This window comes from Prionailurus viverrinus, chromosome A3, assembly GCF_022837055.1.
Source record: "Prionailurus viverrinus isolate Anna chromosome A3, UM_Priviv_1.0, whole genome shotgun sequence".
NCBI classification, from domain to species: domain Eukaryota; kingdom Metazoa; phylum Chordata; class Mammalia; order Carnivora; family Felidae; genus Prionailurus; species Prionailurus viverrinus.
Genome location: NC_062563.1, coordinates 18,758,235 through 18,772,975, shown reverse-complemented (window position 1 = coordinate 18,772,975; position 14,741 = coordinate 18,758,235). Strand labels below are relative to the sequence as shown.

General features: G+C 42.4%; 1 protein-coding gene across 4 annotated transcripts in view; it reads right to left on the bottom strand.

The window, feature by feature from the left end:
- CHD6 (chromodomain helicase DNA binding protein 6) overlaps positions 1 to 14,741 on the bottom strand; it is a 206,698-nt gene that overhangs the window by 125,095 nt on the left and 66,862 nt on the right. For all 4 annotated transcript variants that reach the window (XR_007150819.1, XM_047852262.1, XM_047852265.1 and 1 more), the window contains exon 3: positions 13,931 to 14,451. Coding sequence is in view for 3 of the 4 variants with exons in the window: in XM_047852262.1 (XP_047708218.1) it covers positions 13,931 to 14,451 (521 nt within the window). In the remaining variant the exon portion in view is untranslated. The remainder of the gene's footprint in view (positions 1 to 13,930; positions 14,452 to 14,741) is intronic.

Genomic DNA, 14,741 nt, shown 5'->3' with positions numbered 1-14,741 from the left:
TCAGAGCCTGGAGCCTGCTTCAGATTCTGTGTCTCCCTCTCTCTCTGCCCCTCCCCCGTTCATGCTCTGTCTCTCTGTGTCTCGAAAATAAATAAAAACATTAAAAAATTAAAAAAAAAAAAAAACAACTATGTATGATATATATACCCTTTGATCTAGCAATTCCATTTCTAGGAATACACTCCAAAGATACACCTCCAACAATATGAAAAAATATATGCATGAGGTTACTCACTGCAGCAAGTGCAAATTAATAAAAATAATGTACATGATGAAATGTGACTGAATAAAGTAGGACAGTTACAATGGAGTACTATGTAGCTCTAAAAACCATTAAGACTCCAACTGATCAGAATATGGAATCATTTCTAAGCTACAATGCTAAGTGAAAAAGGAAAGTGCTAAAGAGTATAAATGCTACATTTTGGGGAAGAAAAAAGAGTAAGAAAACATGAATATATCTATGTATTTTTAAAGTTTATGTATTTATTTTGAGAGAGAGAGAAAGCACAAATCAGAGAGGGGCAGAGACAGACGTGTGGAGAGAGAGAATCCCAAGCTGGCTCCATGCTGTCAACACAGAGCCTGATGTGCGGCTCAAACTCATGACCATGAGATCATGACCTGAGCCAAAATCAGATGCCCAACCGACTAAGCCACCCAGGTGCCCCTATCTATTTATATTTTTAAAAGAAACACAGGAACGATGAACCAAAAAACAATGATCATCCATAAGAGATGGTTAGATGGGATACAGGAAGTGAATGATATTTCTCAGAGAATCAATCTTTTTATAAAAATTTGACTTTTGGAAGCATGTTAAATTCTACATATTAAAAAATAAAAAAATTAAAGATGAAAACAAGCTGAAACAAATGAATCCAAGTATTTCAAACAAATAACATAACCACATTGAATGGAGGGGGAAAATCTCATTAATTATGAACACAACAGAGCTGACCCTTAAATAATACAGGTGTTAGGAGCACCAATCCCTGTTCAGTCAAAAAGGTTTGTGTAACATTTCACTCCTCAAAAACTTTACTAGTAGCCTACTGTTGACCAGAGAAGCCTTACTGACAACATAAACTGTGAATTAACACATATTTTGTATGTTATATGTATTATATACTACATTCTTACAATAAAGTAAGCTAGAGAAAATGTTACCAATAAAATGTTAAGGAAAATACATTTACAGTACTGCACTGTATTTATTAGAAAAAAGTCTGCATACAAGTGAACCCATGCAGTTCAAACCTGTGTCGTTCAAGGGTCAACTGTATTTGACTATGTACTCTTAGCTTTTGGAACAGTGAAAAAATCCTGAACTTTTTGGTAGGCATATGGGTGAAGCAATTTTGAAACCATTTTAGATGTGATACAGGATTAAGCAAATGAGTAAATGTGTTGATGTGATTAGCCAGGGAAGTTCTCACGGAGGAAGAGGGAAGATGTAAATATGCTGTAAAACAAGGAAGATAATACGGCATGAATCTAAACTGGAGACATCAGTGTGAACTCAGGTTTTCTAAAATAAGTATACATATATGAACACATGTACATAAATGTGCACACATGTATTATGAATATATGTGTATGTGCATATAGGTGTGCATACATATGTGCATGTACAGAGATGTCTATGTACACACGTGTATGTATTTTTTGCCTTGACAGCTCAAAGAGCTGAAAAGTGAAGATGCCCCATTAGCAATGTGCACACCTAGCACTCGGATCTTGGTTTCTAATACCAAAGTTCCTTAGAGAAACAGGTGATTCCAAAGCTAAGGTAGAGAAGATAAAAGATGAGCCTGAAACATCTTGCTATGTCAGAAAGTAGGGTATACTCAAAAAAATGAAGGCAGCATGGCAAAAAGACACAGGAGTCAGCTTAAAGAGTTCTTGTTGGTTAAAACTGGGACCATCTGAACACCAAAGTAACTAAGGACAGTAATGAATTGTAAGTCACTGAAAACAATAGGAATACATACCAGTAATGGATAGATAGATAATGAATAAATGAGGGAGAAGAGGGAGTCCTTGCTTACTACAGAACCCAAATGACGAATGCAGAGGAAGTGTGGGGTTGGAAAATCATTTTATAATCACTGCAGGAAAGATGAGTACAGTCCAGGATCATCTAGGGAGAACAATGTAAAGATGAGCAGGATTTTTGCATGATCTTAAAGCGTCTCCCCACATATTGCTTATTAGTTCCAAGCGAACAAAAGCAGCAACTAGACAATGATTATGTAAGAACATGGCCTTACTCTTACGAAAGACACACTGGAGTATTTAGGGATCAAAAGGCAATGACATATGCACCTTATTCTCAAAAGCTTCACGAAAAAACATATATATAAATATATTTATTTTGAAATACACCTATTCCATGGCTGAAGTGGATACTGTTTGATCAGCAACTTTTTGCTGATAACCAATATGGACCCTCCTGACTATAAGAGTGGGTGGAAGGTCAGGCTGGCTATGGTATCCTATTCCTTCTACCACAGTGATTGGTCCAAAGATGGACATATGACCCAGCCAAGCCAACTTGGGAGTCCTTCAATAAAGAAGTAATAATTTCTGGCAGGAGTGCTTTGGAAAATGAATCTTTTACCTTCTAGGTCATAAGGTTGTTAAGCTGTGGGCCCATAGTTTCAGGCAGCCACAATTCAACCACGAGAAGAAAACCAGTTGCCAAGGATGAAGAGAGGTGCAGGGGAGGACTGGAGACAAAGAACATTGGTGGAATCCTCAATTATACCTCCCGGTTCTGATTCCTTAAGCTCGTGAACCCCTTTGTTATTTTTTTTTTAACTTAAGTTAATCCAAGTTGGGTTTATGTCACTTGTAACCAAGGGAGTTCTGAATAATACAAAGGCCTAATACTCTCACCACTTAATGGCACTGGAGGCTGAATCAAAGCAATTTTATTTTTATAATCCTCTTTTCTAGCTTTCAGAGTTAGAACAAACTAAAACTTGCAAGGACAGAAAAGAAAAATGGCAGATAAGATTTTTGAGGCTCAAAGCACTTATTTTTAATAACAAAAATCATATTTGATTTTACAATAAAACTTATATCCACTTTAGAGCCGGCCTCGCCCCGAAGTTCTCATGCTATCTTCTAAACGGCTTCATCAGCCAAGAAGATTTATACAACTTCACTTTCTAGTAGTTTGTATTAGGAAAATGGTTAATTTAGGGGCCTTCCAAATAGGAAATTACATTATAATAACTACTTATAGAAAATTCCACTAAAGCCCTACACAGACAAGTCTTTCTCAAACTTTCCTCCCAGCCTCATCTTCGATCCCCAACCTCCAGGTTTCTTCACTAGAATTGAGAGTTAGAAACAGAGCGCTGGATCCGAGGATGAGGAGAAAGATCTGGGTATATGTCACAACATTGTCCTACTGTGAGCCATAGATTACTCTGCCCCCATAGATTCCAGGTATTAAAATTTTTATCTATCAAACCCCATTATTTCAAAATGACTGACTCATCATCCCATTTTTAAATTAAATCTTATAAAATATCCATCAAAGTCAGCAGGAAAAATCAGTTATTGCCACAGTGAGTTGCCATAATTCCCAAATTCAGAACTGAAAACAGCACGTGATGCTAGTTACTGCCTTCACAGACATGCACGTGGCTGGGGAGTACAGCCCAGGAACCACCTCCGCTCCAGGAACAACCCTTCAGAGAAGCTTCCAGCCCAGGCCTTGCCACAGGCCCTGATCCTCTTCCCAGAAGTACAATCTGAAAACATGGACATTATGCCCAAAGAGCCCATCTGCACACTTACTTCAACTTTTATTTAATGCCCATGTTAGTTCAGTCTATACACAGAGAACCAAATTGGGCACAGACTGTGAAGATACTGGTTAAACAAAAAATAAATACACAGAACTAATTGTTCCAATACAGATGTGGTCAGCTGTAGACAAAATGAGAAGAAAATCTACCCTGTCCTCAGTCCCTTTAACTGCATCATTAGCACCATCAAAACAATCATCCTAGTTTGTGATGTTATCCTAGTAAAAACTGAAAAAAAAAGAAAAAGTTATATACTTATAAGAGGAAAAGGCAGAGTTTCAAAAAGTAATCTTGGGGCACCCGTTAAGCATCCGACTTCAGCTCAGGTCATGATCTCGCAGTTTGTGAGTTTGAGCGCCGTGTTGGGCTCTGTACTGACAGCTCAGAGCCTGGAGCCTGTTTCAGATTCAATGTCTCCCTCTCTCTCTGCTCCTCCCCCGCTCATGCTCTCTCTTTCTCTCAAAAATGAAAATAAACATTAATAAAAATTTTTAAGTAACCTTATTAAAAGTTGTAAAAGCAAATGAAAATAAAACTTCAAAAAATGTAGAAGGGTTTCAAATGACAAGCCATCCCTACTTGCACCAAATCCCACGTTCCAGAGTGAACTGCCTTCGAATGATACCACCCTAACTCCCATATGTTCATGCCTCTAGTTCTTTATCAACAGCAAGCAATACCTGGTGACATCCTGATATGAAAGCTGATTAATTTAGATCTAACATACCTCCCCTACTCTTTCCTCTGCTCTTTTTGTTGAATTCTTTTAGTTTAGGCAATATGTTTTAAATTTTCACTAATTGTTTCTTGTTTTCTGACTGCTCCTGTTTCCTAACTCATCCTGGTTTTGCAGACAAAATATCATCTTGAATCTGAGGATGCTAACTTAAAATCTTCGCAAGTTTTTTCTTCCTGGACTTCTTTCTTATGAGGACAATGGTTCTGCTCATCATTCCTTTTTCCTCTTCTTTGTTGCTCAGTTTTCCTCTGCGGTCTCACAATCTTTGGTGGATTGTTCCTATTTCAAATGAACGAAGCTGATAATACAGGTGACTGGTGAGATCATGTCTCATCCCTGAATGAGGGGCCTGGCGTAGAACTCTTGTCCCCTTTTAGGGCCTGGCAGCCCCTCTTGTCCCCTTTTAGGGTATGGACAGGGAAAGAGCAGTAGCTCCTGAGTCTCCCTTCTCATCTGTGGGAGTCTCCACTTGGGAGTCCCAGACTATCCCCAGGGCAAAGGCTTAGTATCTTTAGAGTAACTACCTGACTTCAGCCTGGAGCTGGTGCCATACGACCACTCATTCTATAGGCAGTCCCTTCATCATCACATCCATTTCTGGCCTGCCTCCCGTCCCTTCTCCAAAGCTGCCAGGTCCCTTGTGAGGAAGAAGCATTTCTACCTCTGCTACAAACAGCTCCTGCATGGACTCTGAGTTGGGACTCCCCCACAGCATTTATCCACCAGTATGATACCCAAAAATTCACATCTCTCATCTTTAAGGATTTATTTCCCTCTGCCCTTCCTGTTGTTTCGTTGTTATTATTTGGTTAGGAAATGAAAATAAAAGTATGCCTGGTGGCCATCTTAAACCTAGAAGCCCAACCCCCTCTATGAATTCTCCCAGGAGCCAACACACTTCCTCTTCCCGTAAGCAGCCTGAGGTGATCTCTGAAAATTGTTTGCTATTCACTTGACCCAAAAAACCCTACAAAATCATGCAAATCAAGAGATTAAAATCTTTGTGTTCACTTTAAGAATGCGCGTGAAACTGCCCAGGCCATCCAGGGTATGCACATCTGAAAAAAGCCACAAGTATCTGAAGGATGTCACTTTATAGAAACAACGCATGCCATTCTGGCGCTACGATGGCGGAGGTGGTAGGTGTGCGCAGGCCCCAACAGTGGGGCTGGACACAGGGCTGGTGGCCCAAAAACTGCTGAATTTTTACTGCACATGCTTAAAAATGCAGAGAGTAATGCGGACATAAGGGTTTAGATGCAGATTCTCTGGCCATTGAGCGCATCCAGGAATGAAGCCTCCAAGATGTGGTACAGAATTTACATCTCCTTGCCACACTGAGATGATTCTCACTGAAAAAGAGAGCAGACTGCCCCTGAACCAGAAGAGGAGGTTGCAAAGAATAAAAAGATATCCCAGAAGAAAGTGAAGAAACAAAAACTTATGGCCTGGGAATAAATTCAGCATAAAATAAATGCAAATAAAAGTAAATGCAGAAAAAAAAAAAAAGAAACGGAAGCCCCCCAAAGAACATTTATTTAAATGTCTTTTGGTCTTTTTGCTTTAAATCTTTTCTCACTATTAATTCCTTTAATACCTGGCTCAATACTCACCATGTCCAAGGGACTCCCTGGACCACAACTGAAACACTCTTAATCCGCCAAATCCTTTCAGCTATTCTGTATACAGTTATACTACATTCTTTGTTTCTTTTTACCTGTTTTTTGAACACTTGCAAGACTCTAACTCGTGATAGCACTTCAGTGATAGAGCTCAAAGATGATGTGTCTGTGACACCTTCCTTCCTCCACTATCCCACTCCCACCAGAAGTACTCACAAATAAAGCAAGGCACACAGGAGGCACTAAAAATATACTGAATAAATAAATAAGCAGGTATTCATCAAGCGTTATTATTGAGTAACTGTTTTCTTTCGGATCAGGTCAAAGTCCACTACATACCCAACCCTAATTTACAAAGCCCCGGGGATTAGAGTAAGCGCTCCAGGTGCTCTCAGAAGAATGGGAATGGAGACCTGGTCCAAAGCCTCAGGTGGGTCTCTGCCATTCTCATTCACATATCCTCCCTACATCACAAAAAAACCTAGCCGGTTCCAACCACAGGTCTCTACTCAGAACTCATACTTGTCTTCACATTTGTCTTCTTTCTTCTAATAATTGATCAGAATATAAAAGCAATTCCCTCAACAGAAATAATTCTAATACACATTCCTAAGCCTAATAAGCCCAGCTTCAATAAAGATCTTCACTCTTAACAAAGACAGGTGATTTGACCTTCAAATAGAGAGGGAGAGCTGAGCTGACTGAATTTTACTGCCCTTTCTGCATCACAGCGTCAGCTGACTCAGAGCTCACATGGTTATATAATCAGAAGATCTGGGCTTAACTTTCTAGAAGCAACCGTCAAAGAAGAAAATCTGAAAAGGCAAAACCTTTCTTCCAGGGTGTTACTAAACTTACTGGATTTGGGAGAAAAACATTCTGCTCTGTTGGCTCTTGACAAGCCAAAACAAATGGGGGGTAAAATCTGCGGCCCGAAACCTGGGGTTTGTTTTGGGGGAAAAAACAAAAAACAAAACAACTCCTACCAACAAGCAATTCTCAGACACCAGCAGGGTGTCGGAGAATTCAACTCAATTCTGACATTGTCTACCTGGAACGGCACCAGATTCCACAGGTCCAGAGTTCAGCACCTCAACACTGCACCCACCTACCCTCCCACTTCAGACACCAGTCACAAGCCCAGGTTTCCTGCTCTCCTGACCAACACTATCTACTGGAGGGTGCAATGACCCCCTCCTCAGGTTTGATGGCTTTGCTAGAGAGGCTCACAGAACTCAGGGAAACACTTCCGTTTACCAGTCTATTAAAGGATACAACAAAAGATACAGAGGAATAGCCAGAGGAGGAGATACACAGGGCCAAGTCTGGGAGGATTCTGAGCACAAGAGGTGAGGAGCTGAGGTGCGGAGCTGAGGTGTGCCAGGCATGTGGATGTGTTCACTCACCTGAAAGCTCCCCACACCCCCTACTATTGGGATTTTTTTAATGGAGGCTTCCTCACATAGGCATGATCAATTATTAACCCCGCCTCCAGCCCCTCTCCCTTCTCTGGATAATGAGGGGTGGGACTGAAAACTCCAAGCTTCTACTCCTGCTTGGTCTTTCTGGTGATCAGCCCCCACCCAGGAGCCCACCCAGAGTCATCTCACTAGAACAAAAGATGCTCCTAGTGTTCCTATCACTTAGGAATTTACAAGGGTATGGGTGCCCTGTGTCAGGAACAGGATCAGAGACAAGTATCCGAACAAGGGATGCTTACCACTTGGACGATTACAAGTGGTGTTCTTACCACTTGGACGATTACAACAGTTTCAGGAGCCCTGTGTCATAGTTGCATCAAAGACACAATACTAGGATATGAGAGAAGACAAGTATTCTTATCACTCAGGAAAGTACAAGGGTCTCAGGAGCTCTGTGCCAGCAACCAGGGCAGAAACCGATACATGTATTTCTTATTACTTCGTAGGGCTAATCACACCATCCATCTCTTTTCCTCTTTTTGGTTTTCCATTCCTAACAGATGTTAAATTAAAAAAAATGTAAATATGCTCCAGGGCACCTGGGTGGTTCAGTCGGTTAAGCGTCCAACTTTGGCTCAGGTCATGATCTCACAGTTCATGAATTCGAGCCCCGCGATGGGCTCCATGCTGACAATGCTTGGGATTCTATCTCCTTCTCGCTCTGCCCCTCCCCCACTCGTGCGCACACATGCGCGCGCTCTCTCTCTCTCAAAATAAACAAATAAACTTTTAAAAAATGAAAATACGCTCCATTTTCCCAGGAATCTCTCAACTGTGTCTCAAAGGATGTTCTAAGAACCAAGCACACTCTAATTATCTGGCAGGCTTTTCGATTACAGATTCCTGGGTCCACCTCAGACCTAATAAATCAACCTCTCTGGGGATGTAGTCTGGGAATCTACTTTTCTAACAAGCTGTCCAGGTGATTCCTTTGGCACAGCAAAGGCTGAGCATCAGAGACCCAAGTAGATGTTCCTCCACTTAGACCAGCTTGCTGATTAGTTTCTTGACTTTCAAGAGAGAATATAAACCATCCTGACATGTGTAGAAATTCCAAAGCTTATGCCCTGCCTTCAACCAACAAAATGAATACCAACACTTAAGAAGACTCTAGCTTACAACAGCAACCTCCAGCTCAATCAAAATGCCTAGCTTCTGATTTAAGAGAGTGCAGCCTAAAGGGCTATCGACCTACTATTCAGGCACTCCTCCCTAGACATGAAGTAAGAACACCAGACAGCTTCACACACACTGGAATGGGTAGTCTTTCCTGCTCACTGAGCCGTGCTTTAATGCCATGAAGCTTTTACTAAAGGCTATTTCAAGAAAGAGAACTATGAAATTCAAAGGCACACAGAAGCACTGGAGCCCAAAACTGTTGTTGAGGACAGTATCCATTACATCATGTAATGTTTCTCAGTGAGAAATTTCTTTGGCCTCCCTAAGGAACTGCCATGGTGCTTTTCTAATACCAAAGTATTTTCCCAAAGCACTATCAACATCATATGATGCCCCAGGATCTGACCTGACACTTGCCTACCTTTCTGATCCCTTTGCTGCAGCTATACAGGCCCTGTGTGTCTACCTATGTATAGGTCTGTGTATATGTTTGTATGTACACACACATGTGTATCTTTGTCTGTGTGTCTTCTTATGCCAGTGGTCCCTTCCTCTTTGGGAAAAGGGGTTGTAACTAAAAAACAGTAAAAGTAAATAATCTATACTAAGTGGAATTTAAATTTCAGAGTCAGGGAAACAACAGCCTAACTTGGCTTCCTGGAAGAGCTTTCTTGCTTAAGTTTTATACAATAAAGAAGTGAATTGTGCTCACTCTCCAATATAATTTGAAGGGAAAGAAAGAGATGGTCGTTCAAAAAAAAAAAAAAAAGCTTCTTGCCTCTCTTACTTGGGCATGTCAGACTTTTATCCTCTATTCAGTAAATGAATATTCATCACTATTAATGTCATCCTTGAAAAGGAAAATCTGTTAGACGATCACTTGTTTAAAACAGGAAACATGTCCAGTTATCTACTTGCTGGCTCAAGTGCAAGAGAAACTGCACAGGGAAAAGCTGGAGCCACTTTAGTCTTTAGAGGATTAGAGGGCATTGTGCAGTGTGCAAAATGAAATTCTACAGAAGGGCCGTGTCCTACAAATAAAAAACCAATTTCTCTGACACTGGAATCTCCCCACTGCTTTCCGTTCCCGACATCCCCTTGTGAGGCATAAATAGGTGCAGAGCTGAAGGAGAAAACAGTGGGAGCCCAGAGTCAAATCCTAACAGTGCTGCTCATTAGCTCTGTGCCTTAGACAAGTTTCTTTTAAAATGTTCATTTCTTGGGGTGCCTGGGTGGCTCAGTTGGTTGAGCATCCGGCTCTTGATTTCGGCTCAGGTCATGATCCCAAGATTGCAGGATCAAGCCCTGAATCGGGCTCTGAGCTAAGTGTGGAGCCTGCTTGAGGTTCTCTCCCCTTCTCTCTCTGCCCCTCTCCCTGCTTGTGCTAAGAAAATAAAATAAAAAAATAAGAGGCACGTGGGTAGCTTAGTCGGTTAAGCGTCCAACTTCAGCTCAGGTCATGATCTCACAGGTTTGTGGGATTGAGCCCCACATGGGGCTCTGTGCTGACAGCTCTGGGCCTGGAGCCTGCTTCCGGTTCTGTGTCTCCCTCTCTCTCTGCCCCTCCCCTGCTCATGCTCTGTCTCTGTCTCTCAGAAATGACTAAGTGTTAAAAAAAATTTTTTAATAAAAATAAATTAAAAAATAAAATGTTCACTTCTTTAGTTAAAATTGAGACACCACCTACAATTATTTAACAATGAGAGTTATATCTTATATGGTCTTATTTACAGGAAGAGCTCTATTTGTTCTAGGAAAACAAATTAAATACATAAATAGAATATATATGTGTTATATGTAGTTTATAAATATGCCAAGTATATGTTACATATATAATATATAAATATATAAACTCAATGTGTCCAACAACCTGATAAACCTCTAGTGACTGACTCCTGAGAGCATAAAAGACACAAAGTATAGTGGCCCTGACCCTAGGCATTTAACTGATGCTGATGAGACAAGTCATACACACAGGACGATGACAGTTTCTAATCGAGAGGCACCTTCCAAGAGGGAAATGTACGAGCAGAGGTCCGAGTTTATGACACACCCTTGTAAGCAAGACACTTCTCAGTGAGTCCCCCCTTTCCCCGGCTGCAGTACAACAGGTTAGACTAGCTCTCCTTTAGTTTTCCCAGGAGTAAAAGTCTCTGATTTACAATGGGGAGCAAGGCTCCAAGTGCTATGGAAGAAGGGACATGCCAGCACACTGGTCTGGGGAAGCTCTTGGGAGAACTGGGACTTGCATTCAGACCTGGAAATGGAAAGGACTTGGGATACTGGGAGAAACACAGGGGCAAAATGTTGGGAGAACCAGCCAGAGCAACCCAGGAGAAACAAGTCAAGTGTCTTTAAGGGCCAGGAAGAGCAGTCTAGCTAGTGAGGTCTGTTGTCAGAGAAGTGAGGGAGGAGTCAGACCCCAAAGGGTTTGAATAACAGAAAAAGGAGTCTGGATTCTGTCCTGGAAGCAGTAGGAGCAATCAGAAGTTTCAAAAGTTACGAGGATATGAGGATATCCCATTTCCCAGTGCCCACGCTTTACTCCCAAGGAAGGACTATTACTGGCAACATATTTTCAACCCTTCTTCAAACTCCTCCCACTTCTCTGATCAGGGACCCGACTGGAGAGACTGGGAAAGGGCACAGAGCATACCTGCCCCAGCACGTGCTCCAGGCTTCAGTGCCTGCAGTTCTGGTGGAAAAACTCAACCAAAGGGAGGAAAAAGCAGCTCATGTCCAGCCACAGCTGGTGGAGGTTCTTCAATCCAGTTTACAGTTAAGAAAGCTGATCACCGCACCTCCATCTCTGCTGACTACTTCCAAACTGATTTGGAAGGAAGACAGAGGATGAAGGCATTTGATTCACCACCTTTTCCAACTAAAAACAGAAATAAGATTACAGCAAGTACTTCAGAAAGATGAGCCAGGTGGAAGCTGGCAAGAGGGACTGAAGGCAGAAAAGGCTGGGAGCCCTCAAATTAACTGTGGAGCTCCTACGATAATCCAAGCATTCAGTGAATGATTTGCAACCACCAAGTATGATCCAGGGCTAATCAAAACATGTACTTGAGCCAATCTGCAAGAGAATAAATCAAAGAGCACAAAAAAACTGAGAATTGCCAACATAATTTTTTAATTAATATCCATTCATAATTAAAACTGCTTCTGTTGACTAGTGGGATCTTTAATTTCTTTAATTAAAGGAACCAAAGCAATAAATACAAAAAGAACAAGAAATGAAAGGCTCACCAGTACAGAATCCTACCAAGCTACATAAGGATTCTCTATTACAAGTCAGTCTTACACAGGTCCCCAAATCAAAAGAAACCCTCATGTAACTTGCCCACACTGCTGAGAGGTAACCAGCTCTATCAACATCCTCGCAAAGGGTGTCTTCTGATGTCAGAAGTTAGCAGCCCCTGAAAAGACTACCAAGCACTTCTCCACGTCACTTATAATTGATCACAATCAGGTTCCCTTAGTATTGGTACACACATATGACACCCAAACTTCTGTTGTGAAATGCCTCTTATGGCCCCCAAATGGAATTTACAGCAACGTCTATATACTTATTCCCTTGTTTCACAGCCCACACAGAAGTCCTTTAAGCAGGTAAGTACCAGAGACCAGAGCTAGTGAGCTCAGATACCTATGGCGTTCTATGGCCTTCTACAAACCAACCAGAGTCCTCAGCAAAGCTGTGAGAACCCTCCTCCAGTTACCCCAATTCTAAGGACTCAGGGACTCTTTGTTCTCTAAGCCACCCCACTAGCTCACATCTGATTCTCCCTCACATGTGCTAGCTCCCTGAAGAACCCCTTCTGCTTCTCCCAAGCAACTTGCAGATAAAAATTATGGCAGAAGACAGAGACTCACCATGCTACCTCACACACGCATCAGAGATCAGAGCATGCTCACTGGGTTCACTGAGAAACAGCCCATAAGTTTCCCTTTGTGAGAATCCTGATTTTTACATGTCTCTCTTGACCTTCTGTAAGGTACTTTAGGTCCACTGTCTGTAAACTACATTCCCAGGATCCCCCTCAAGCCTTTCCCATGGACAAAAGATAAAACCCCCTGTGGGGCAGAAGGGAATGAATATTATAAGTCAGTTTGCACTTGGATTATGAAATTAACCATCTGCTCCCAACAAACTTTCCTTCTGAAAATTAACTGAACCATATAGTAAATTCCTTGTTGCAGCACAAATCACCCAAAATGCTTTCTTCTCTTTAAAGCTTACTTCCTAAATGCCTGACCCCACACGGGTCTGATGGTCTAATTACTTTATGTGAGTGTTCATACCAGTCTCTGTGCTTTTATGGGTGCTCCTGGTCTACATCCTGCCACTGCACTTAGGTTTTAGAAACTTAAATTCCTTAAATTCCTTTTAAGTATATACAGATTATGTATTTTTTGTTTCACATTTCCTCAGAAAGCTTAAATATAATGTTCTCCACAAAGAATTTAGAAAGAGACAAGATGAAAACCATTCCATTTGTATACAGGTGACCAATACGGAGTGAAGAGTACATCTGGATCCTGATGGGATCTCTAACCAGGACCCTTACCACCCACCCTGCAGTGAATGTGTACCCACACCCTCTGATCTCTCTACAGTCACTGTGGTCTCCACTAGTCTCTTTCACTCCTCATTTCCCAAGCACCTGTTGACGCATCAGGCACTGTGTTAGACACAGAGGGAGAGAAATGGGCCAGGAGCAGTCCCACACTAGAGAGCTTGTGGCTGCAGGAGGCTGAGCAGGTGTTCCCTGTCTGTGCACAGCTCTCCCGGACTGCCCGCACACGAATTCCCAGGTCCGGGCACCTCCTACCAGCTGCCCCTCTGCCACTCCACACTGCTGCCGTCCCCCAAACCGCTGCCAGCCCTGCATCACACCTCTGACGTCCCTTCCCTTACACCCTTTGTGTGTGACAGTATTTTAATTCTTCTTAATCCAAAAGGAATGGCCAGAAATTGCAGGGCCAGTATTAAGGTTATCTTTCTCTCTTAGGAGGGGAGAGTAGCTCATTTTGGATGAGAGCGGTAAAGTTATGTCTGTGGGCTAGAGGAAGGCCCAAAGCAAACCTTTGTGTGCAGGCAGAGCCAAGTGCTCCACGCGGGCAGAAAGGGACACGCACCTGGCTTTCTTGGACTTCGTCCTGGCTGCAGAGTCCACGCCACTCCTCTTCTCTTTGGCCTCCTTGGTACCTGAGGCCTCCCGGGGCTTCCGTGCTTTCTTGACTCCATCCTTCTGCTTGGGCTCCTTGGGCTCCTTGGCCCTCTTGGGCTCCTTGGCCTTCCGGGCTTCCTTTGGCTCTCTAGGCTCTCGCTTCCTCTTTGGCTTGGGCTCCCTGTCCTTGCTTCCCTTCGCTGCCCCCTCTTGCTCTCCCGGGTCCTTTTTCTTCCTTTTCTTCTTTACTCCGGTGCCTCCTCCTCCACTGTCCTCCATCCCGTTATGGGACGTCATTTTCCTAGGAAAAAGGGTCTCAGCTTCCTCTTCAGCAGCATACAGGTCCTTCTGAGGCAGACAGTGACTGGCAACATCTTCGATCTTCTCTTCCTGATCAGTGCCATGGCCAAATGGGGAGGGGGATTTGTAGTCAAAATTGACAGAGGCATCAGACATTGGAGAGTGATTCAGAACTTTTAAACCTGACAACTGTGAAAGAGAGAAACGAGCTTGTTAGTTTCCCAATGCATGCTTCATACGAAAGAGCATTATGAAGTTTGAATGCATGGATCTGTTCAACATTTACTGAATTCCTATCACATGCTAGCTCCTCATGTGCCAGGTCTTGGGGAGACAGTGGCAACCAGGACATACTTTGTGTCTGCCTTTGCCCTTGTGGAGCCACACCAAGCCACCGTTACCATATACAAAAATTGCATGTGAAAAAACAACTCTCAAGGAGTTGTTATGTGCTAAAATCTAAGCCCCATGTCTAGTAC